This window comes from Sarcophilus harrisii, chromosome 1 (genome assembly GCF_902635505.1).
Source record: "Sarcophilus harrisii chromosome 1, mSarHar1.11, whole genome shotgun sequence".
Classification (NCBI taxonomy): Eukaryota; Metazoa; Chordata; class Mammalia; order Dasyuromorphia; family Dasyuridae; genus Sarcophilus; species Sarcophilus harrisii.
In genome coordinates, this window is record NC_045426.1 from 567343565 (window position 1) to 567368963 (window position 25399).

General features: G+C 31.1%; 1 protein-coding gene across 1 annotated transcript in view; it reads right to left on the reverse strand.

Annotated features, from left to right (window-relative positions):
* Positions 1–25399, reverse strand: part of MMP16 (matrix metallopeptidase 16) — a 388493-nt gene that overhangs the window by 168331 nt on the left and 194763 nt on the right. Inside the window, exons 2-3 of the mRNA XM_031947021.1 lie at positions 22961–23109; positions 8488–8610 (exon numbers count right to left, since the gene is read on the reverse strand). Coding sequence (XP_031802881.1) covers positions 8488–8610; positions 22961–23109 — 272 coding nt within the window. The remainder of the gene's footprint in view (positions 1–8487; positions 8611–22960; positions 23110–25399) is intronic.

Below are 25399 nucleotides of genomic sequence, written 5' to 3' on the forward strand. Positions count from 1 at the left end.
AAAGGGAAGTACAAAGCTGGGAAAAATCTTCACAGGCAGTATTTCTTATAAAGATTTCATTTTTAAAATGTATAAAAAACTAAGTCAAATTATAAGAATACCAACCATTCCCCAACTGATAAATGGTCAAAGGTTATGATGAAATTAAAACCATTTTAGTTATATGGAAATATGTTCTAAATCACTAGTGATTAGAAAAATGCCAATTAAAATAATTCTAAGGTACCACGTCTCACACCTTTCAGATTGGATAAGATGACAGGAAAATATAATGATAAATGTTGGAGGGGATGTGGGAATCTGGGACATTAATACATTGTTGGTGGAGTTGTGAAATGATGTAACCATTCTGGAGAGCAATTTGGAATTACAAAGGGTTACGAAACTGTGCATACCCTTTGACCAAGCAGTATCATTACTGAATCTGTTTCTCAAGGAAATCACAAAGGAAGGAAAACAAACCACATGTGCAAAAATTGTAGCAGCTCTTTTTGTGGTAACAAGGAATTGGAAATGAGTGAAAGCCCATCAAATGGGGAATGGCTGAACAATTTGTGGTAATGAAGGTAATGGGATATTATTATTCTATAACCAATCATGAACAAGTTGATTTTAGAAAGGTCTGGAAGGAATTACATAAATTGATGCTGAGTGAAACAGGTAGAACCAGGAATACATTGTACACAACAGCCTCAAGAATTTGCAATAATCAAATATGAAAAGCCTGGTTCTTCTCAGTGGTTCAGTGATCCAAAGCAATCACTATAGACTTTGCACAAAAAATGCCATCTGCATCTAGAAAAAGACTAAGGAGATTAAATGTAAATCCACAATGCTATATTCACTTTTTTCTGTTTTTTTTTTTTTAATCTCTCTCATGGCTTTCCCCTTTTGCTATGGTTTTTATGTGCCAACATGTTTCATAAAGTAATGTGTATTAAAAATAAATAAACTTACTACAATAAAAAGAATCACCTATCCAGAAAAAAACAGTATAATTTTTCAGATGGAAAATGGGCATTCAGTGAAATAGGAGGTTTTCATGTATTATTAATGAAAGGACTAGAGTTGAACAGAAAATTTAACATTAGAACACAACACTCAAGAAAAATATGAAAAAGATAAGTGGAAAAGAGAAATCACAAAGGATTAATAGGGTTAAATAATTTGAATTTTGACATGGAAATAAGATATTTGTAATACCTCAGAATTTTCTCATTATTAAGGGAGTTAAGAGTTTACATAGACAGAGGGCATATGTGTGAGTTGAATATTATAGGAGGAGATCCTAAAGCATACATTTAGGGATGAGAAAGGAGAATGTAATGAGAGAAGGAGAAAGGAAGAGATATAATGAAGCAAATCACATAAAAGGGATAAGAAAAATCTTTTACAATGTAGGGGAAGGTGTGTGTAAGGGAAGTGCTTAAACCTTTTTATCACTGAAACTGGCTCAAAGAGGGAATAACATTCATCATCAGCTAGTTATAGAAATGTATTTTACTATACAGAAAGGTAGAAGGGAAAGGGGATAAAAGAAGGGATGGGAGAAGTGCCGATATTAGGAAGAGTATATGAAGAGAAAAGATAGTCACAATCAAAACACTTGAAGATGAAGAAGGTGAAAGATGAGAGAGAATAGAATAAATGGGGAGAAATAAAATAGGATAGGACAAAATACACAATAATCATATCTGTGGGAAAAAAGTGGAAAGCAAGTTTCTATGATGAAGGTCTCATTTCTCAAATATACAGAGAAATAAAGCAAATTTATAAAAATAAGAGTCATTCCTTAAATGGTTAAAGGATATTAACAGGTATTTTTTGGCTAAATTAATCAAATCTATCTATAATCATAAAAAAGATGCTTTTAATCATTGTCAGAAAAATACAAATTAAAACAACTCTGAGGTACCACTTCACACGTATCAGATTGACTAAAAGGAAAATTACAAATATGGGCAAGGATATGGGAAAAATTAAACACTAATCACTGATGGTGGACTTGTAACCTAATTCAGTCATATTGGAAATCAATTTGGAAGAAAGGGCAATAAAATTGAACATATTCTTTGACCCAGCTATACTGCTACTAGATTTATATCCCAAAGAGATAAAAAAAAATACAGAAGGACTTATGCATATGAAAGTATTTATAGCAGCTCTTTTTATGGTGGCAAAGCATTGTTAATTAAGGGGATGCCCTTCAGTTGAGGAATGACTAAACAAGTACTGGTATGATTGTGATGGAATGCTATTATACTATAAGAAATGATAAAGAGGGAATTCTCAGATGAAAAAAAAAAAAAAACATGGGAAGATTTGTCTGAACTGATACAATGTGAAATGAGCTAAACCAGGAAAACACTATAAACAGTAACAACATGCTTCTATGATGATCAACTTTGAATGACTGGACTATTCTTAGCAATACAATGATTTAAGACCCTTCTAAAGGACTTATGATGAAAGGTGATGTTCATATCCAGAGGGGAAAAAAACTGATAGAGCTTCAATGCAAAACAAAGTATACTTTTTAAAATTTACTTTTTGTGTTTTTCCTTTTCTTTTTGGTCTGTGTTTTCTTTTGCAACCTGATCAATATGGAAATCTGTTTAGCATGACTCTACATGTATAACATATCACAATGCTTGCTTTCTCAATAATGGGGAAAAGGTAAAAGAGGGAGACCTTTTGAAATTCAATTTTAAAAATTATAAAAAAAACTATTTTACATGAAATGGGGGATAAATAAATGATCAAATATAATTTTACTTAAAAAACAATCACTTAGAGCTTTGAAAGATCAAATGCCTAAAGCATATACTAGATGAAGGACTTGAATCTAAGTAGTTCTGCAATCTAATTTCTTTTTCATAATAAAAGTTTATGTGTTTCTGAATATCAATTTAATTCAATGAATTTCTTAAGCTCCTACTGAACACAGAACGGACTAGTAAAATACAGTAAACATGAACATATAACTATATGTAATATGTTAATTACAAATGTACAAACCAAAATGTTATATAAAATTCAAGCATAGAAAATGTCACTACTTACAGAGAGTGAATACCTTCAAAGAAAGAACTTACTGGTTAGCTGGTGAAAAATAAGAAATGGCAAATACATCCTATGATGAAGTCATGGGCCAATATTGGGAAAGTTTCTTGGTTAAGACATATCTGATTTGCCTTTAAAGTATTCGATGAGAATATTTTATAGAAAGGGATTCTCTTATTTGAAAAAAAAAATGTTATTTGATTATATGCTATTTTACACATTTAATTTATCATGAAGGCAGGGAACTTAACTTGTTTCCACTTTCCACTTTGCATTTTACCTAAAATGCAGCATATATTCTGTATCTACATAGTAGATTTCTAATAAAAGTTTACTGAATTAACTTACTGAACATATTAACTTATGCCTTTAGAAGTATCATAACTAATCATGTCAGCAATCAGTTATTCTGTGGTAAATTAACTTGTAGGTACTATAGAAGATTGAGTTGCACAGCAGATATATTGCTAAATCTGGAATTTGGAGGCTTTGTGTTAGAATCTGTCTCATACACTTAGCAATATGTATTTTAAAGGAGGTCACAATCTATCAGGCTCAGTTTTCTCATATGTAATATTTGGATAAGAATGCTGCCTATTTCAAAAGGTCATTGTAAGAATGAAATCAAAATGCTGTAAAGTTCCCTTCCTTCTTGATAACTCTGTAAGTCTGAAAGTGGTTTATTGGTCATTCTTAAAGATCCCATTTTCCCTATGCTTGTGGGACAATGCACTCTCCCAGTTATTCTTTTGTATTTCTCTCCATTTTTTCTCAGACTCCTTTGATGGATCATCATCATCATTGATGCCTAATTGTGTGGGTGTGCCCCGGGGCTTTGTGGGCCAACTTATCCTCCTTCTAGCCTTTATATACTCTTCTTAATTACTTCATCTATTCACATAAATTCAATTATCAAGGTAATGACTCCAAAACCTATATAATCCATCTCTCATTTCCTTTTAAAACTTAAAACTCTAAACCCTCATCACCAAATTCCAACTGGAAATATTCTCCTAGATGTCCTATAGGCACAGAAAATAGTTGAGTGGTACAGCCCCAGACTTCTCAGGACCTATCAGATTCAGAGAGCAGACAGAAATGGAATAAAATACATCCTCAACTCCAGCTATTTTTCTTCTGTTACATAGATTAAAATTTCCTGAGTCCCTATCTTTCATTCCTCATTCTTATTAGGTAATTCAGGAATACCTAGATTTCAATAGTCCAGATTAGTCTACTATATAGCCTCATAGCTAACAAAATAATCTGTTATTAGAGGCATATTCTTTCCTTTTCTATAATTTTTAATTTTAGCTCCGAATATCTTAGATGACTAAGACTGTACTGATTGATTGTGTTGCATGTTTGTACTACTAGTTTAACTGGGGAACTGGGAGTGGTATGGTAAGGAGTGCCCATTTATGCTGTTCTCCACTGCCATTTGTTCTCTATAACTGCAATGTTTGTGTGGCAGTATTATTCTTCAAAAATAGTATGCTGTAGACATTTCAAATTCACCAAGTGCAAAACAGAAATCATTATATTCCCCTGAAATTCTATCCCTTCTTTTAAATCAATTTCCATTTTCTGTCAAGTACAGTTCCAACTTTGGAGTGATATAAATTCACAACCTCAGAATCATCCTCCATTCCTCAATCTCATTCACTCCACATATTCAATCAGTTTGACAAGGCCCATTAATTCTATATCTATAACATCTCTCATATGCATCTCTTACTTTCCCACTCATTTAGTCACTACCTAATTCAGGCACTTACCACCTCTTGCAAAGATGACAGTCTTCTAACTAGTTATTTGCCTCCAGTTTCTCTTCCTCTAATACATTTGGTAGATGCAGCTAGATGGTATAGTGAATTGAGCGTGAGTCTGTAGACAGGGAAGCTTATCTTCCTGAGTTCAAATTCAGTCTCAGATCTTTACTAACCATGGGATCTGGGTAAATCACTTCTCTCTGTTGGTCTCAATTTCCTTATATGTAAAAATGAGCTGATGCATGAGCTGATAAATAAAATGTCAAACCATTCCAGTACGCTTGCTGAGAAAATTCCAAATGAAGTCATGAAGAATCATCTGAAACACCTGAATAACAACAAGCATCCATAGCCAAAAAAGTATAGTTCTGTTCATTTTTCCCTGGATCAAACCAAATTTCACTTGATTCTTATTGTCCCAAGAATAAAATAAAATAAAATAAAAACTCTTCTGTTTGACCTTTAAAACCCTTTCAAACAAATTCAGACCTATCATTCAAGAATATTCACACATTACTGCCTTCTCATATATTCTACTAAGAATGACAACGTTGTATCTTTAATCTTTCTTCTCACATGGATGTCAAACATTCTTATCTTCCTTCAAAGTTTTAATTGCTAGCTCCCCCACTTATTGAACTACAGTAGCACTCTATTGAGTCTAGGATAAAACACATCCTTTCCATCTTGTTAGACTTTTCAAGTCCTTTCCAATTTTGCCCTAACCTTTCTTTTCAGATTCATTTTATGTTAACACCTCCAGTCAAACTGGTCTTCTCTCTGGCTCTTTCACTGCTCTCTCTTCCATCTCCATGCCTTTACACTGGTCATCCATCATTCATGTTAAGAATACCTTCCCTGTTTACCCAACTCTAATAGAATCCCATTCTTCCTTCAAATGTAACTTGTTTCATCTATGGTGAAAAACTTTTGCAATACACCAATCTCTAGTACCCTCCTTCCTGAAGTACCTTGTAGTTGTATTTATTTGGATTTATTATTTTTATTGATTCTTTTCGTATCTAATTATTGATTTTTACTTGACTTCTACATAGCATGCAAGGCCCTTGTGAGAAGGGACTGTTTCATTCATATTAGTGTGATATATAATATGTACTTAATAAATGCTTGTTGATTGAATTAATGATTTACTAAGAGAAGCTTAACTGATCTCATTTCCCTCCCCTACACCATTACCAATAACTTTTCATGCTTAACAATACAAAAGAAAAAATATATATTGTGTTTCTTCAGAATTTAGTGTATCTATCCTTATCTATATGCTTCTTTCTCACCAGGAAGGATAAGCATAACAATAGAAAGAGAAAGTGCTGGACATGGAGTTAAGAAGATTTGAATTCCTGTCCATATCAGTCATTTATTAGTTTTAAGGATAAATCATTTATAGGAATCTAGTTGGTGCAGTGTATAGAGTACAAGGTCTAGACTCAGGAAGAGTGTAGTTCAATCCAACCTTGTTTACCTCAGTTTCCTCATCTATAAAATAAGATGAAAAATGAAATAACAAACCATTCCAGTACCTTTACCAAGAAAACCCCCAAAAGATTCACAGTCTTAGCCATGATTGAAATGAATGAAAAACAACAATGAATCATTGAATCTTTCTGAGCCTCAGTTTCCTCACTTGTAAAAAGGGGATAAGCATAGCATCTATATCACAGTTTTTTTTTTGAAAATCACATGAGATAGCACATGTAAAGAGCTTTGCAAAATGTATAGTGCTAAATTAATGCTAGTTATTATTAGAATCTGTTATCTGACTTGCTGCTACATTTTTGTCTTCGCATTCTCAGTAACTATCACATGGTAGACCCAAATTAAATTTCTTCCTGTTTTTGATGTTTTATGTCACCATAATAGGAGATTCATGAATGAGACTCAAAAATAGAAAAGAAATTAGCCTGTAAGTTATTACCTAGGAAACAGTTAATGGGTACTGTATAATGGGAAGAAAACTGAAATGGGAATGCTTTAAATGGAAGTAGATTATTTGATAAGGTATTTGATTCTAAGGGGCAAACTTCTAAACAGGAATGTGATAGTTGCCAAGAGATTTTTGAGGTTATTCCTATGCAAGATATTTAGAATGTCAAGAAAGATGTTTTAAAGAGAGCTAACTACCTGCATTATTTAGTCATCAGAATCTATGTATTATTAAATAAAACCTCGGAAGATTCCATCCTATCTCTGTCAGCATTATCTAATTTCAGAAAACAGAAGTTGAGAATTCAGAAATGGAAACCTTTTCACTTCAATGGAACAATACTACCTATATCTCTCAAAGCAACAGACAAACATTTCCAAAAGAATATCTCAGGCTTTTCATGACTTTGGGAAAAAAATCTCCAACAGAGATCACTTTCTCTCACAGTGTTATGAAACTGCTAGACCAAAGAAGACACATGCTATCGATGTTTTTCTTTTATTTTTTTGGTTGTTGTTGTTGTTCTTTTAATTTTTTCCATATATACTTAAAAACTGAAGAAAACTGAATCAAACTTCTCTCAAGTTGTTTCAGTAGGTAAAGTTGTACATCAGGTAAATACTTAGAAATTATTGATATTGTAGTACGTAACAATTGGTGAGTTGTGCATAAGACATCTTGATTTTTTTTAACTTTTAGCATTTAGCTTTTGTTATTGTTGTTTATAATGTGATGATGTGCACAACACGCACAAAAGTGACAGTAATAGGCATGCCCTTAAAGCTAAAAGCACAATGACATTTTCAATATTTAACAAGGCTTTGGTAAGTCATTAGAAAGAAAGTAAAAATAGCTTGATATTTAAGGTCCAATTTGCCTGATAAATCTGAATAAAGAATATTTTTTACAATATCTGATGTTGTTTCTTGTTTATCTACTCAATGTCATTATCTTTAAGTTTAATATTCTTAAAGAGCTCTAATATAAAGGATAGTAACTACCTCTCTTCTCTTTATTATTAAATTATTTTCAGAAAGATAAATTGTGACCCAACTAACTATAGCAGGTCTTATCTTCACAATTTGCAAGCATCCACATTCCTTAGTCTGTCTTTCACTCAATGAGAAACTTCTCTGATATGTTGCTATGGGAATAGAAAGAAAATAACTAAAATGATGCTGGAAGTTATTTTAGGGGCATTGAAAGAAATGTCTACTCAAATAGAATAATGAATATATATATATATGCATATATGCATATGTATCACATATTTATGTGTACATATATACATGTGTAGGCATCTATATATGTCTATATATATATATATACATACATATATACATACATACACTTTCATCATTCATTTATTTTTCAAGGAAAAAATAATTAGCAAAAGAATCAAATATTAAATTGGTGAACCTGACCATTCTGTGGCCCCTTTTTGAGATTCTTTAAAGTAATTCAAACCATTAACATGACACTCAGCAAGACTCAAATGTTAAATTAAAGAGAACTGAAGTCTAAAAATTATTCTATAATGCCCCACTGTGAATTATGAATTTGATTACTTTTCAGAGTGTTTTTAGGTCCATTATTTTAATGATGAAGTTAACATTAAGTGATGTTTATAACTTCAAGTCAAATAACTTTGTAAAATAATTATCATGTAAAATGCTAGAAAGTTGAATTGATAGTTAATTTTGGTACCTGTAAGTGATGTGCTTGTGTTGCCACTTCTGTCCTGTAAGTGCATATCGCTTTCGGCGAATATTAAATTTGGAGCTACCTCGAGTTTGGTCAGGCACACCACACCGAGGTTTCTTCATCCAACTGTCAAAAAAAATTTCCGTTTATTTCAAAACATTTTTTTTAAAATTCATAGTACATTTCAATAGACACACCTGAGACTATGATATAAAACTCCCAGTTCTGAGTTTTTTAGGAAGAGTCATTTAGGAGGAACTAAATGAGCCAGGATTACTGGCTACTCCATCCAAATTAATCAAAGAATTTCTCAGTATCTAATTCATTTTGTTCTCTGTTGATTGACATGAAATTTTATTTCAGAAATAATAATAGGAAACTTCATAATACTTTATCCTGATGAAAAATGAATTCTCATTTCATGTTATATTTTTCTCTTTTTTCCTTTCCTTTTTCTTTTACTTTAAAATTTCTTTTTGTTATTTGGGTGGCTATCATTTGCAGGAGACTTTAAGAATCCATTTAGATTTATCCCGGAGCTTCTTTAAATAATCAGTTTATATGATTTGGAATCACAATAGTTGAAACTGGTACAATGGAAATGAACTTCAACTTCTTGTCACAGAGGACTTAAGTTCAAATCTCTAGTCTAACACTTAACTCTTTGTGTGACACAGGTGAATTATGAAATTCTTCTCAATCTCAGTTGTTTCATTTGTAAAATGAGAAGAGATGAATTTGATAATATTGCCATATATGTTTAGGCATCCATATATGTGTGGATAGATAGATAGATATAGATATAGATATAGATATATACATACATACACTTTCACCATTCAGTTCTTTTTCAAGAAAAATTACTTGCCAAAAGAATCAAATATTAAATTGGTGGGCTTGATGACTTGATTCTTTGGTCCCTTTTTTGAGACTTTTAAAGTAATGCACACTATTAACATTATACTCAACAGCGCTAATGCACTTAAAGAGATCTGATATCTAAAAATTATTCTATAATGTCCCATGGTGAATTAAGCTTTTTATTATACATTTTACACACACACACACGTATATGTGTGTGTGATATATAAAATGCATGCAATATGTATTATATTATACATTTTATATGCATTTTATTGTGTGTGTATTATATATACAGGGGTCTTCTTGAATTCAAGAAAATCTGGGTTTAATTCCTGCCTAAGGTGATGCATTTTCAGCTATGTGGCAATACATAAAAGCCATTTAATGTCTCAAGTTCCCAGGCAAGTTTTTACACTTTAAATTAAGGAAGACCTGCCTATTTGAGTCAATTGAACTAATTTCTATACCAGAAGATTCTCTTCAGGATAAAATCTCAAGCTCTAGATACACACACTCATTTCAAAAATATTCATGTATATGTTTTCTTTTTTTTTTTCTAGAGAAAGCATTTTATATTTAAATACCCCTGTTTTCTGTTCCTCAAAGCCACCAGCTTATATAAATACAATTTTAGTCATCTTGGCAAAGGCTGTTTTACATGCCACATAAAATATCTTTACTGTGAGATTTCCTTGTGACTCTGCTAAAATCATGTATTTAAGTACCTTCTGGATATTGTTATCAGTTCTCTATGAAACAAAATTTCTTCATGAATACTGTTAAGGAAGCTGATAAATTGGAGAATTCCTACTTATCCCATCAAATCTTATATAATTCCACTTTCTAAATAGAAAGAAAACTATATAAGAGAGGAATCTATAGGAGATAACTGTTTAGATAAATAACAAATTAAATATTTCCTGTTTTAGAAAACAAATTGTCTTAATAAAAATAATAATTTTTGATCTGGAAAAATCAAGAAAAATATTCATTATAGGCCTATATTTTTTCTTAATCTTAATGGTCCAGTCACTAATAATGAAGAATATATAGATATTCGATTTAGCTATTATTATTATTATGTTTTTCATATATTTTAAAAGAAAATGTAACTTATTTAATTGAGATAATCATAGTCTTTGGGGACAGACAGCAGGTCTTAAATTTTATTGTTATCCCTGACATTATCTAGAATAATGGTCAACAAATAATAGGTCCTAAGTAAATATTTAATGAACTGATAAATTAATGAATTTAGTTAGTGGGAACTGTAAATATATACAATAAATCTAAGGAAATGCATTTCATACACAGCTTAAGGCAGCAATACATCTTCTTAAATAAAGTTCACATTCTCGTCCCATTTATGTTTTCAAGCTTATTTGTTATTATTCTACTTCACATACTTACCATCAGACTTTCTAATATGCTGTACTTATTCATTTTACATTAAATTACATCTTCTACAATGATGTTTTTATACAGGTTTCTAGAATATAATCCTTGTTCATCTATATTAACTAAAATCCCATATTCCTTCAAAGCATAGATCATGTGCTGTCTTATGTAAAACCTTCCTGATCTCCCCAATTATTCTCCATTTCTCTATCTCTCTGTCTCTGTCTCCATCTGTGTGTCTGTCAGTCTCTGTCTGTCTGTCTCTATCTCCCCAGCTCATGACAACTAATTCGTATTTTGCCATCCTAGTTTTCCAGAAAATGATCCTCACCATATAGCTACGATTCAAACTGTCTCAAAGTTCTAATAGGAATCCTGTTGCAAGATAGACTACATCCTACTTACCATTGTAGTATAGGAATATGCCATAGTGTACTTCCTATTTCCATAATCCCAATAAGTCACAATATTAACATTATTCACTCAAACTTAAAACATTTATTTAATGATAAATGAAAAGCAAGAATAATCAGAATACCACAAGTTTTCATAAATACAGGAATATTCAGTATAATGAAAGTTACACATAAACTTGAGTCTTGCTCTTCCATCAAAATTTCTCTGTGAGAAATGGGCATATATTTACAAAAATCTAGCAAAGACACATAAGTGAGAACATTTAAATTACTGTGGGAAACTCAAAACTCTGGATTGTAAGTATTGCTGTCTGCTTCTTTCATGAAAAATCTGTACCATATGAAGCTACTTCACTAGCAAATATTCCCCTTTGAGTTCTCATTGCTCTTCTGCTGAGCAAATCCACTCCTCCTATTCATTTGAATTCATGAACCAGTGATAAACTCCATTTATAATGTATGCTGAAGAATTATTATGCTACTGTAGTGATAAACAGTTCCTTTAAGCCAGAAACATACAAAACTTCTTAGGTTGGCACTCTGGGAAAAAAGATAATTCCAGCCAGCACTGCACTCAAAAGTAAACTATATCATCCAATCATCTTTTCATTTCTTCCTAGAACAAAGTGGAGCTCACTTAGAAATTCCTTAAATTATCAGTCTGGTCAATGCCAACCAGCTCAGGCAACTCATCTTTCTACAAGATGCTACTTATCCAATTAGATTCAATTTTCTTGTAATAGCAAATTAGATAAAGACACTGTATTTCCCCCTCTTTTTCACCCTATCAAAACAGATATAAACATAGAGAACTGTAGTGTGCTTTCTAGAGCCCCCCAAGTTGGAGTGACAAAATATACCATTGCTTCCCAGAGCCCCCATACTGGGGTGATTAAAATATCCTGTTTTCTAGAGCCCTCAAGTTGGGGTGACAAAACGTACCATTGCTTTCTAGAGCCCCATACTGGGGTACCAAAATATACCATCCGGACTAGTTCTCTAGAGGACCTCGGGACAAACCTGAGTCCTTGGTCTTAGTGGAGGAGTGATGAAGGCAAGAGACTCATAAATATGGCCAAAGATGGACTCTGTTTATTTCAAGTCCTCTCAGCACTTAAATACTTTAATGGGATTACAACACTACAACACACTGAGCATGTGCCAACTGTAGTATCATTCCATCACCATATCACACTTTGCAAGTGCTAACTATAAGCACTCTGCTATTGATATGTAATTGCCTCTCTTTACTGTAAGTATTCCTTGCTTCAACAAGTACATAGGTAGTCATGCCCTCCCTGACTTTTCAGGAAGTGTGAGAAGCACCAATGGAAGGTGGTCACACCCTTCCTGACTTCTCAGGAAGGGAGGTGGGCACCAAAGGGAAATGGGGAGCTAAACCAGACATTATTAGCATTATTATCCTTCTCAGCTGAAGGGTCTTATACCATACCCAAAGCTCCCCCACTATCTGCAGCCCTGTACATCAAACAAACAAAATCTTTGATGGATTTTACCTCTCTCAATCTATAGATGACACTGTGGGGTAATTAGCAGAATGTAGATTTCTATCAATGAGCTTTAACTTTTCACTAATCTGCAAATCCTAAAACAGCTGCCAAAGCATCCTATCAACTGACTCTCCTGCTCCAGTTTTAACTTTCTCCTTTTATCTTCTCAACTCTTCTTTCTCAACTACACTTTTCATCTGCCTTCTTCAATACTACCAATGAATAGGTCAAATCTGAGCCTTTTAGGCTTCAATGATAAATTCTTTTCCTATGAAATAGAACTTACAAAATATACCTGTTAATTACAGTACAAACAGTCCTTAAAAATTGTGCCTTGATAATCAAAATCCATAACTTTGTAAGTTTTAATGTTTCATACAAATAAATAAATAAATATGAAACACAATGTTTCAGTATTTCCCTGTCTCCCAACAGGTCCTCTTGGTCTTTGATTCCATCTTTCTAAGAATCTATCCTTCCTCACATTTTATCTTGAAACTATTTTTCACACTAGAATTTTTATCAATATTATAATCAAAATTTCATTGTTTTGTTCTTTACAAGATGAATTGACTCTTCTTATTTCTTTAGGCAAACGTTTATTTTCTGTCACCAAAATTTGTCTTTTGTTCCTTTTATCAATTAAATTACTCATATACAAAAGTAGAAATATTTTTAAATCTTAAAACACTATCAATATGAATATATGATGTTACTGATGATAGAGCTGATATTTATGTGTGTATATTTATTCATTTGTACATTCATTTATATAGATATTTTCTATTTATTTATGTCCATTATGTGTCATCTTAAGAATGTTCGCTATTAAATTCTATGAGATAGTAAGTTTTTAATAAATATTTACATCATTCGATTTCACTGAAAAATGTTGCAAGAAAATTGTCAAAATAGAATCACCTATTATCATAACAAAATATATATTTTAGTCAAAATAACTTTTTTTGCATTTTGGACAAAGTGAACATAAAAGGCTCAATATCTGGAACATGAGAATTTCTGTGTCATTGCATGTGTGACATTCAAATTGCTTCAGGTACCTATGTTAAAGTTATAGGTCTTCAATTATGTTTTAGTGTATATCTATTAAGATAGCATGAGATGAAGTGGAAAATTATATGTTAATTATGCTTTGCAATTAATTTTACCAACAAAAAATAAATTTATCAACAAAAGTCATAAGGGGAAATATATTCTAGGGACTGAATTTTCTTTTTTTTAATAACTTTTTATTTACAAGTTATATGCATGCGTAAATTTACAGCATTGACAATTGCCAACCTTTTATTCCAATTTTTCCTTTACCTCTTCATGGGATGTAGTTTCCCTCTTTTTATCTCCCCTTTCCCCCTTTTCTGACATTATCCCTTTTCCATTTCTACTTCCCTTTTTATGTTATATCAGTAAAATCAAATTATACATGTAGTGTTTTTTGTATATCCACAACAGAAATAAAATTCTCAAGAGTTCCTTTTACCTTTTCTTCTTTTCTTGAGTCCTATGGTTAGAGATCAATTTTTTTTGTTTAATTCTGGTTTTTTCCTTAGAGACAAATGGAATTCGTCTGTTTCATTAAATGACCATCTCCTTCCCTGGAAGTAAATGCTCAGCTTGGCTGGGTAGTTTATTCTTGGCTGCATTCCAAGCTCTTTTGCCTTTCAGAATATCAGATTCCAGGCCCTTTGATCCTTTAATGTGGAGGCAGCCAAATCTTGGATGATCCTTATTATAGCACCTCGGTATTTGAATTGTTTTTTTTTTTTCTGGATGCTTGTAATATTTTTTCCTTAATCTGATAGTTCTGAATTTTGGCGGCAATATTCCTTGGAGTATTTATTTTAGGGTTTTTTTCAGAAGGTGTTCGATGAATTCTTTCAATACCTATTTTCCCTTCTGATTCTATTACCTCTGGACAGTTCTCCTGTAGTATCTAGGGTCTTTTTTTCATCATAATTTTCAGAAAGGCCAATAATCCTAAAATTATCTCTCCTAGATCTGTTTTCCAGGTCTGTCATTTTTCCAAGTAGATATTTCATGTTTTTGTTTGTCCAATTTATCATTTTTTTTTTTGGTTTTGCTTGACTGATTCTTGTTGTCTCAATGAATATTGGTTTCTATTTGTTCTGTTCTGATTTTTAATGAATTATTTTCTTTATTAGCTTTTTTTACTTCTTTCTGTATATGTCCAATTGAGTTTTTAAATGAGTTGTTTTGCTCTATGGAATTTTTTTCCATTTCACTAAATTTTTTTCAGTGAATTATTTTCTTTTTCCAATTCACAAATCCTACTTTCTTGTGAATTCTTTGTCTTTTCCAATTCACAAATCCTACTTTCTAGTGAATTCTTTACCTTTTCCAACTCACAAATCTTACTTTCCAGATTTTTTTTTACTTTTTCCAATTGACAAATTCTATTTCCCCACACTTCCTGGGAATTTTTTACCTTTTCCAATTCATATGGAACGAAATTTTCAAGGCTAACTCACTTTGTGGAGCAGAGGTATAGTATTGATAAAATTAAAAGTATTTCAACTAGACAGGTAATCATTCAGATTCAAATAGCAGTTATATGTTTTAATTACATGATATGTACACACATATATATGTAGGTTTATGTATGTGGAATCAGAATTTGATCAACATTGCCTCAATTTTTTATTATCTATTCTTGCTATGTTGCTAAGGTTTTTTTCTCTTACAACTGTTGTACCCAGAGACTTTTGTATAAATGGCTTAGAGAAGGGCCCAAGCCTTATTCATTTTGTTATTTCTCAATCCCAGAAATTCATGGAACTGTGCACATAGTAGGAATTCAATTATGGTTTATAAATAAATTAACTAATAGCAAACTAGCGAGTACTTTCTGTTTGCACACATTTTAATATGCATTAAATCACAACATATTAAAGGTGAATATCATGAATAGAAATTAAAATGAGAATAACACTGAAGTTGACTAACAGACAGATTCCAGGAAGAAAAAAAAAAGTAATGGAAAATATGTTTAATACTTTGACATTAATATGCACACTTAAGTTATATAATCCATATTTTCAAAATCTTTGTAACTAAATAGATCATAATATCTAATTAAGAGTAATTTGCAATGGCAAAGCATATTAAAGCATTGAACATTATGTCATGGTGGCTGCATTTTAATTATTCAAATTTTGTCTTCTGTTGACTCCAATAGTAGTCTGTTTTATAGTTAGCCAGTTCAATTTCTAATCAAGAAAAAAAAAAAGAGGCAGTCTTGAAAAACACACATATTGCCACAATAAAATATGTCTGCTAATCAAATGGAAATGAAGAACTCATCATATTTGGATGAGCTCAGTCAATAACATTTTCAAGTTGATATTAAGCTAAAACTTAAATACTTTAAATCAATTTAAATAAGCATCATATGGATTCATACACAAATTACAAAATTTGGAATGTATATATTAAAAAAAGACAAAATGTTCTCATTTGAAAAATATTATCATAATGAATTTGAAATAAAAAATAGGGAAAACAAAAAATTAAATTTTGCAGGTGACTATATAAAAACTCATCCTTCAATTATTAATTTTGGTGTATGTAATATACTACTTTTACTAGAGAGACAATGCAGCATATGGAAAAGAGATTTAGTCTCTATGTTAAGAACATCTGGTTCCAAGTCGCACCAATGACAAATAGTACATTTATGGACTATGGACAATTTACTCCATGTATACTATTCACAGCAGTCTTGAAGATTATAAAATTCAGAAAAAATAAGCAATGGCAGAAGTTTTCTTATCAGTAGTTACTTTGATAAGTGATATGATAGAACTGAAAAAAAAATCGTTTTATAAGGCCCAATTATCTTCCCTTTAATAAAGACTGACTCAAAATAAAAACCCAAATTAAATCCCTTAGAATCTTTCAGATTGCATTTGATTTAAATTTAGGGGTGAAATTCCCAAAATAATACTTTTTACCCAATTTTATTGATAATATTCTTACATCTCTATTTTCACAATTATCACTATTCTTTCCCTTAAACATGAGTCATTTCTTATAGTAAAAAAAAATTTAAAAAAAGAAAAATAATTTAGCAAAATTAATGAACACATGAATTGAATATGACAACTGATGTAATATTCTACACCCAATTTTCTCTGTGAATACCACTGAAAATAAAGAATTCCATTTTCTTTGTATTTTTGGTGGATTAATCTTGGTCATTAAAATTACACAGTAATAGCTTTATAGTTGTTACATTCTTGTTCTTTTCACTTACATTTTTATACTCGCATATATGTTTTCCTTGGTTCTGCATGTTTCACTCTGAATCATATAAATTTTCATGATGGATTCACATTTTTTCCTTATACTGTATTAATGTCCAACTGAATTAATTTGCTACTATTTGTTTAGCCAATTCCTAGCTGATGTAAATCTAAATTTATTCTAGTTCTTTAATAAAAAATTTATGTGATTATGGAAAAATTATAATGTCTTTGATTCTAATTTTCCTTATATATGAATTGGAGGTGTTAATGCATGAAGTATTTACCTCACATTTATGTGTATTTGAAACAAGTTACCATGCAAAGTACTTAAGATCACAGTATTTTGTTGTCATTCAATTAAATCTGATTCTTTTTGTCCCCATTTTGGATTTTCTTACTAAAGATATTAGAGTAATTTACCATTTCTTTTTCTAGCTCATTGTATAGATAAGGAATCTAAAATAAACAAGATTAAATAACTTGTCCAGAATGAAAGACGCTAGTAACTGTCAAGTCAGATTTGAACTCAAAAAGATGAGTTTTTCTGATTTCAGGGGCAACACTCTATCCACTATACCATGTAGTCACTCCAAATCACAACACACCTTTGTACATTTTTGTTTTAAAATAAAAAAATATGATTTTTAGTTAATAAATTTATTAGATTACCACATTTTAATCTCAACATATTCATCCTTAATGAATGAAGCACTTCTTGTTCTATCAGGGAAGGTAGTAAAAAAGGAAGGAATGAAGGAAGGAATGAAGAAAGCAACAAAGGAAGTTGGAGGAACTTGGTTGAAGTCTTGGCTATATGGCTCATTCATCTTCATGAATATGGGCATGTTACTTAAACCTCATGGATATCAGTTTCCTTAACTGTAAAATGAGAAAATTGCACTAGATAACTAAGGCCTTTTCTAGATTAAAATATTTGAATATAATTGTTCAACTCTTAAAAGGAAGTGTTATCTTTCCCTATGCTTTTTTAAATCTCAATTTATATATCTTTGGAACAAAATGTGAAATGTCATTGATATTTTTATCCTAATATGTGAATCATCTGGTTCAATGTTATAACTAAAATTAATATTAATATTTCTTTTCATTTTTACTGCAAAGTTATATGTTTTTTTCTAGAAATATCTACATTTTAATTTATCACATATAACTCTTCAAGCTTTCATGGTTTAATAAATAAATGTTTCAAATAATTATTAATAAGTTAAATTTATTTAATGATCAAAATGATGACAAAAGGGTTGCTCATTTTGGTTCATATTTGTTTTTTCCCTAAAAAGTTTTCAATCTCCCACATAGATCCATATTACAAAGCTGACAGTGTGGAGCTTTATGGTCCAAATATAAAATGCCTAAAGAACAATTAATTGATTCACAGAAATAAAAAAGAAGTGCTTATGTAAACATGAATTTCTTCTAAATTTCTATGTTATGTCTTTTTCGCACTTGGGGAAATTGATTTTGTAGTAGAAAGGCATAGTTATATTCATTAAATGGCGAAGTCCCAAATTATTAATAATTAGTGCCCAATAGTTCATAATGTCAGAATTGATGCAACTACAATTGAATTGAAGAAATAGATGATAATGAGTCTCATTTTGTCACATCCCAGTCTTTACACAGATGGATAAATTACATCATTAGAGCAGGGTATTGAGTCTAATGAAACCCACAATTTAAAAGGTAGTTTAAAAATGTCCTAGGGAAATTCATTTGAATTGTTTTGTGACTCAAATTTAATTTCATATTTAATATATAAACATAGTAGTAGTTATTTTATAATCACTAAAGAAATCTCACTGAATGCCTCTAGAATGACCTAATATTGACAAGATTAAATCACCAATAATTATGCTGATTTTCTACTGCTCTTGGCCTCAGTCTCAGGTTAGGTTTCCTGAAGAAGGCAAAGTGGATTGAAGTCATAACATGCAATACACCCAATTCATTGCATGTATGTATGTATATATATATATATATATATATATATATATATATATTTAATTGAAATCATTAGAAATTGTTAACACCTAGTTTCCTGTTCTTATGGCAAGAATCAAGATGATTTACAGTTACCCGGGCAGATATTTTATTAATTTTACAACTAATTAATTATCTTCAATTAGAACTGCCATCAAAAGCACAAGTTAACACTTATTTCCTATTCCTTTAAATTCTGTATGTATTTTCCAAATCTCTTAATCAGACATTCTGAGCCTACCTTTCTCTGTAACTTCAAATAAAAAGTAAATGTTTGAAGTAATTAAAATAACATTTCTATAATACTTTAAATTTTTTTAAGTGATTTATTTGTATTACCTCAATTAATACAATCCAAGGAGGAATATGGTTTTATTATCTTTTTTCATATGAGAAAACTGAGATTTAGAAAAGCAAAGAGATTTGTTTTGATTTCATAATGTCTGAAGCACCTGACTCCAAATCCAATACTCTATTTATTGTGCCATCTATTAACTGTATTATCTCAGCAAAACAATATCATCCCCTTTTTTCTTCCTGATATATATTATTTCTAAAGAAACAGCCTTGCAATTGACTCAAATCCCACCTAAGACTGTCTGTGTCAACCTGGGTAAGTCACTTGACCTTTAAATATTCTAGATAATCCTTTATTTAATGGAGTTTGAACTTAGGCCTTCCTGAATCCACCTCAGCACTATTGCATCTCCTAAATTTAAAGAGAAAGTACTGAATTGCATCTATAAGGGAAGTCCCCATGTAACAATTCCCATAACAATGAAACCATGGATTGATTTCTTTATTTTTAACATCTTCATTTTTGTGAAATCAAGAGATAATTCCAGATTCTTAAGAAAAGATTAATTGGTTTCAAACAACCAAAATCAATTAAAACACCAATAACAATAAGAACCAAGCAAAGAAGGAAGGAAGGAAAGAAAGAAGGAAGGAAGGAAGGAAGGAACGAAGGAACGAAGGAAGGAAGGTTGGTTTTCTGATATAACCCATTTCAAATGTGGGCATTCCATGTTTAGGAAGACAATGTAGTTTAGTAGAAAGAGCATTGCTTACAAGTCACAACTTCCTTTCAAATTCAACCTGTATAACTACTTGCATGAGTCAGCAAAGCATTTGATTCTACCTCATTTGGTTTCCTTATCTGTAAAATGAAGGAAGTGAATAAGATAATCCTCTGAATCTTCTGCCTTATGATCTATAATTCTATGGTGATTCTTGTACTTCTACTTATATGATATTCTAAAAATCACAATATGAACTAGCAGAACTAACTGAGTTATATTTTCACCTATAGTTTGCAAATCAAACCTCTTAAAAAAAACTCCTTAGTCAGGGACATAATTAAATATAAGGAAATCAGATATTTCCAATGTAAACTCACTCCAGTGATTTTTTTGGAAGTCTAATAATACAGAAAAGTCAAAGTTATCATTTTAGGATGTGGCTATGCCCCCCTATTATTTCCTCTTCTTGAAAAATGAGGAGAATAGCTCATTACAATGCTATGCAGCATATGTAACTGGAAAAATAAGTGACAACCAGTATTAGAGTTTGCCAAACTTTAGTAATCCTTGCTCTTTTGATCCTGCTTTCCTCTAATTGCCTTCTTCTTGAAGCCAAAATTTAGAAATTTATGTTGAATATGATTTAGTTTAATGTTAGCCTTAAAAGAATTTCTAGTCCTTATCTAATAGATAGTGATTCTCTCCTCAGGATATTCATTGAACTCTTTTATAAATTTTTTGTCTTATGTATTTCTTCTGTTGACAGACTCCTACTCTTTCCCTCACACACACTGACATAGTCATGCATTTCATTATAGGGTAAACTATAAGCTGTAGTCAAGAAGGGTACTTAAGTTTCATAGTCACATGGCCCTGGGTGGAGCCAGGTATGTCAGGAATTCTGTGCTGTATGGAAGAAAATTTATCCAATTTTAATAATCATTATCAGATAATTATTGAATATTTTACATTGATATTTCTACTTTTACTCCTCTAGACCTTTGTCACAATATTTATTAAACTGATATTAACTCTCCACCCTGACAATTGTTTTGCATTTATTTTAGTTCTTTAATGAGTTGAATGTAGTTACAAATATGTTTCCACACTCATGTTCCTTTGAGTTCAGTAAGGAGAAGGAAAGGGAATAAACATGTTTTTTTAAATTTATACTATGTAATAGTGTGTTAAGCACTTTTTCATTATTACCTAATTTGATCTTCATAGCTTCAGGGAGAAGTACATAGTATCTTTACTTTTACTACTGAAGAACATGAAAATTAAGTACATTTCCTAGGTCACACAGCTAGGAAATGTCAGAAACTGAGTTTGAACTTAGGCTTTCCTGAATCTACCTTAGCATTATTGTATCTCCAGCTGTTCAGTATTTATCATATATTCCAAGTAAAGATAAATAAATAAGGTCTTTGAGCACAGGACATTCCCTTTCATGTTTCCCATAATATCTTTTATGGTATAGTGCTCTGAATATAATAGATGTCCAAAATAAATATGAAACTTATTGTAAAGATTCATGCAAAGAAATATTCATTAAATGTCACCTTGTTTAAATAATCATCAATATATTGTACGTTATTTTTCTAATATAATGATACATTTGTCTGTTAAATATAATATGTAGCAGAGCATTGTTATAATTCACATTTTGAGTGAACATTCTGAATTATCTTGCATAACTTTTAAAAAGCTTGCTATGCCCTTTGTTAAAAGCATAACTTTATATGACATACAACAAAGGGGAGGGAAATAAAATAAGTTATCTTTAGGTTGAGGCAGGTAACTAGGGATACTTGAACATATTTGTTCAGTTGTTGGTTTGGGAAATAAATTGATTTAAATTAAATGATGTTGCTTACATATATTTGTACATATATGCATATGTATATGTATATACATATATATGTGTATGTACACACACACACACACATAGAGAGGGAGAGAGAGAAAGAAAGAAAGGGAAGTAGGGAAAGAAGCAGACAGATAGAGACAGAGAGAGGGACAGAGAGACAGAGAGATAGAAAATGTGTATACATGAATATATTTTTCCTACTTTGCAAAAAGAGGTCTTTCCAAGCTTTTAATTTATTTGAAATTTTTTGTTTAATTTTAAGAAACATTTTCTTTACGTTTTTATTAAACATGATTTCATAGTTTTAATGAAAAACACATGGTTATTCTTTTTAAAATACTTGAGATTATGCAATATTCAAAGGGAATTTTTCTCAGCACATGACTATAAATTAGAAATTTTGACATTTAAATTCCAATCCTGACAGGAAGTTGTTACATGCCTTTAGGCAAATAATCAAAACTGTTTGTTGCAATTTCCATATCTACAAAATGAGAATAATATTTCCATAACCTTAAAGGTTATTGGGTAAATTAATTAGCACATTTTAAAATGAATTCTTTGAAGTTAATAATAGCAAGTTCATATTTATATGAATTCAAACTTCATAGAAAAGCTCAAGACTTTCATTGGAATATAAAATTTAGGATAGAAAAAGAAAATAATTACATTCTGTAATTATGTATCTTAGAGTATGATGGGCTAATTTAGATATGTTGTTTACCAATAAAGTCACATCTGTTGATCCATATGAAGACCAGTTAGTACACAGAAGCCTAACATAGTGAAAGGAATTGGTAACAAAGTTCCTTCAATTAGTAATTACTTAAATTGTCTCACAACCATTTAAACTCTATATGATATTATTTCACCAGTAAGTGTATTCCTAATATAAATGACAATTTACAGGATGAAGTTTTTAACTGTCAAGTAATTTCACAAAGTTAGAAAAAATGTACAAGGCAAAGTCAAAAGTAAAGGTCTTGAGAAACTACAATGTCCCACAAGTTGTTTTATCAGAATCTTTGGGTGTGTGTGTTTCTGCAATATACTTTGTTTAGTAGCAGTAGAAGGGAGGGAAAGGGAAAAGCGTTTATTTATCATTACTTACTCTATTGTGTTTCTGTCCACTTTTCCTGTCATATTAATGCCATAGAATTGCTGCATGGCAGCTAGAGCTGACTGCATGGTTTCTGCAGAACGTAACACTGACATTCTGGGATCTGTTGGTGGAAGGTACCCGTATTTTTGTAACCAAACCTGAAATAACAAATAAAGTTCCGTTTAGTTCAAATTTGCAAATATTCAAACATTCTTTAGTTCTATAAATCTTAATGTCTAAAATCTAGTTATTATATTTTACGATAAAATGTCATTCAATTAATTGAGACTTTTTCACATTAAATTATCACTAATCTTTGGATCATAGGATAATTGATTTAAAGCAGAAAATAATCTTAGAAGTCCAATTCAGTGTACACATGAGAATACTGAGGCCTGAAAAGGCTAATTAACTTTCTCAAAATAACATAGGTAGTAAGTAGACACACACCAGAATCTGGAAAAATATCCACTGCTTCCAAATAGAGCTTTTACCACCGTACCGTTATGGTTTGAATGATCTAACTTCCTTAATACCTGCTTCAACATTCAAGTTTCAACTAAAAATGTCTAATACAAATGCTGTTCTCAGAATTAGAGGCAGAATTTCTTTATTAATGTCACCATTAACCCATTTTTTTTTTTTTTTGAAAATAAACTCTAGAAATATCCTCAGGCCATATTCAAAAAGTTATTTTCCTTAGAACAAAACAATTACTTCAATCATGCATTTTAACAGCATTGCTACTGCATTCCAGTGTAGTTAGGGCATGAATGAATAACAACCAGTCTACTTAGTTGTGGTTGAAGATGCTTTGAAAAGTAAAACACTGATATTCACCCCTGGGAGAATATTTTTTGGCCAGTTACTTGCAGTAGCTCCTGTCTGTTCAAATGACAGAATCATCCAAATATCTTACTGATGGCTAAAAGCTGCCTGAGTAACTGGTCCTTGTCAGTGCTCATTTCAAAAGACTTTACTTCAAGGCATAAGGGAGAGGAAGCCTAGAGAGGAATGTACATGATATCAAACACTGTACAGAGATTGAACCTTAAAAAAGCAGAAAGACCACAGGAACAGAGATGGGTAGAGAATGAAGAGAAATATGGGAAAAGATTACCATTTTAGATTTGTAAAAAAATTGTGCATCCTTAGTATTTTTTCAGGTTCATATCATATTCTAGATCATGTAATTGTTGCATAGTGTTCTCCCTGCCTTTGACCTCTCTCTTCCCTAGAGATTCCAATTCAGTGGAAGCTCAATAAGTTACCTGTCAAGCTGATAAGCTTTCACACCAAAGAATGTTGTCACTGACATCTCTGTCACTTTAGTGTAGGTTCTAAGAGGTATGCTTTCCCTCCTGTTTTTGCTTCTTGTTAATCATGTAGAGAATGAACAAGAACCTGTGAAAAGGTAGGCAGGTTATTTCCCCTCTCCCTTCCTATATAACAAAGTGCACTTTTCTTAAGAAGATACAACTTCAAGGAAGTAAAGTTATGTGCATAATGGAAGAAAATAGCAAATGTTAACATTAAATCTCCCTCAAAGAAACGGATCCTGGAAACAAATCTGTCACAAAAAGTTAAGAAGATAAAAATCTTATTTTTTGCTGTATTTCTCAAATGCTTTCTGGAAGAAAAAATATAAATGCCTGCTCCACCCCATTCATTTCTTGAAGGTGAAATATAACTTGTTCTCTAATACAATGCACAATAGAAATAATGTACTCTAGTCAATGAACTGTATTTGTAAAAACCCAATCTAGGAAACTCATTTTTCATGCAACAAGAAAATATTAAAATATTTTTCATCAAATGTGCAATGAATATGTATCAAGAAAGACTGTAGAGTAAGTTACTAATTAATAAGGATAAATATCTGTACCATATTTTATTTTTGAAAGATTGTAAAATAAATAATTTCATGACTGGATTATTATTTTGCACAATCATATGAATTTAATACCATTGTTGTTATTTCAAATGGCAATTTAAAATCATTCTATTTGCCATATACATTTGCACAAACATATAGATGCATTTATATTTGGATGTATTAATCTGTATGTGTAAGCATGTATGTATTATATATTTATGTATGCACATATGTATGTATATGAGTGTATATGCAACTTGGATGAAAGGAATCCCAGGTCTGGACCAAAAAAGAGAAAAAGAAAGCAAAAATCATCAATCCCCATGTTTAAAGCAAAAATCATTAATCTCCATGTTTGCAGATAAAAATGAAAAATCGAAAAATTCCTGTTTTCAAAGAGCTTATGTTCTAATAAATATAGAAATATAAACAACTGTGTACATATAAAATAAAAAACAGCAATTTCTGGGAAGCATTAAAAATTGGTGTAAAATTGGTGTCATTAAGAAGGTCTTGTTAGAGAAGGCAGAATTTCAACTGAGTTCTAAAAGAAACTAGAGAGTCCCACAGAG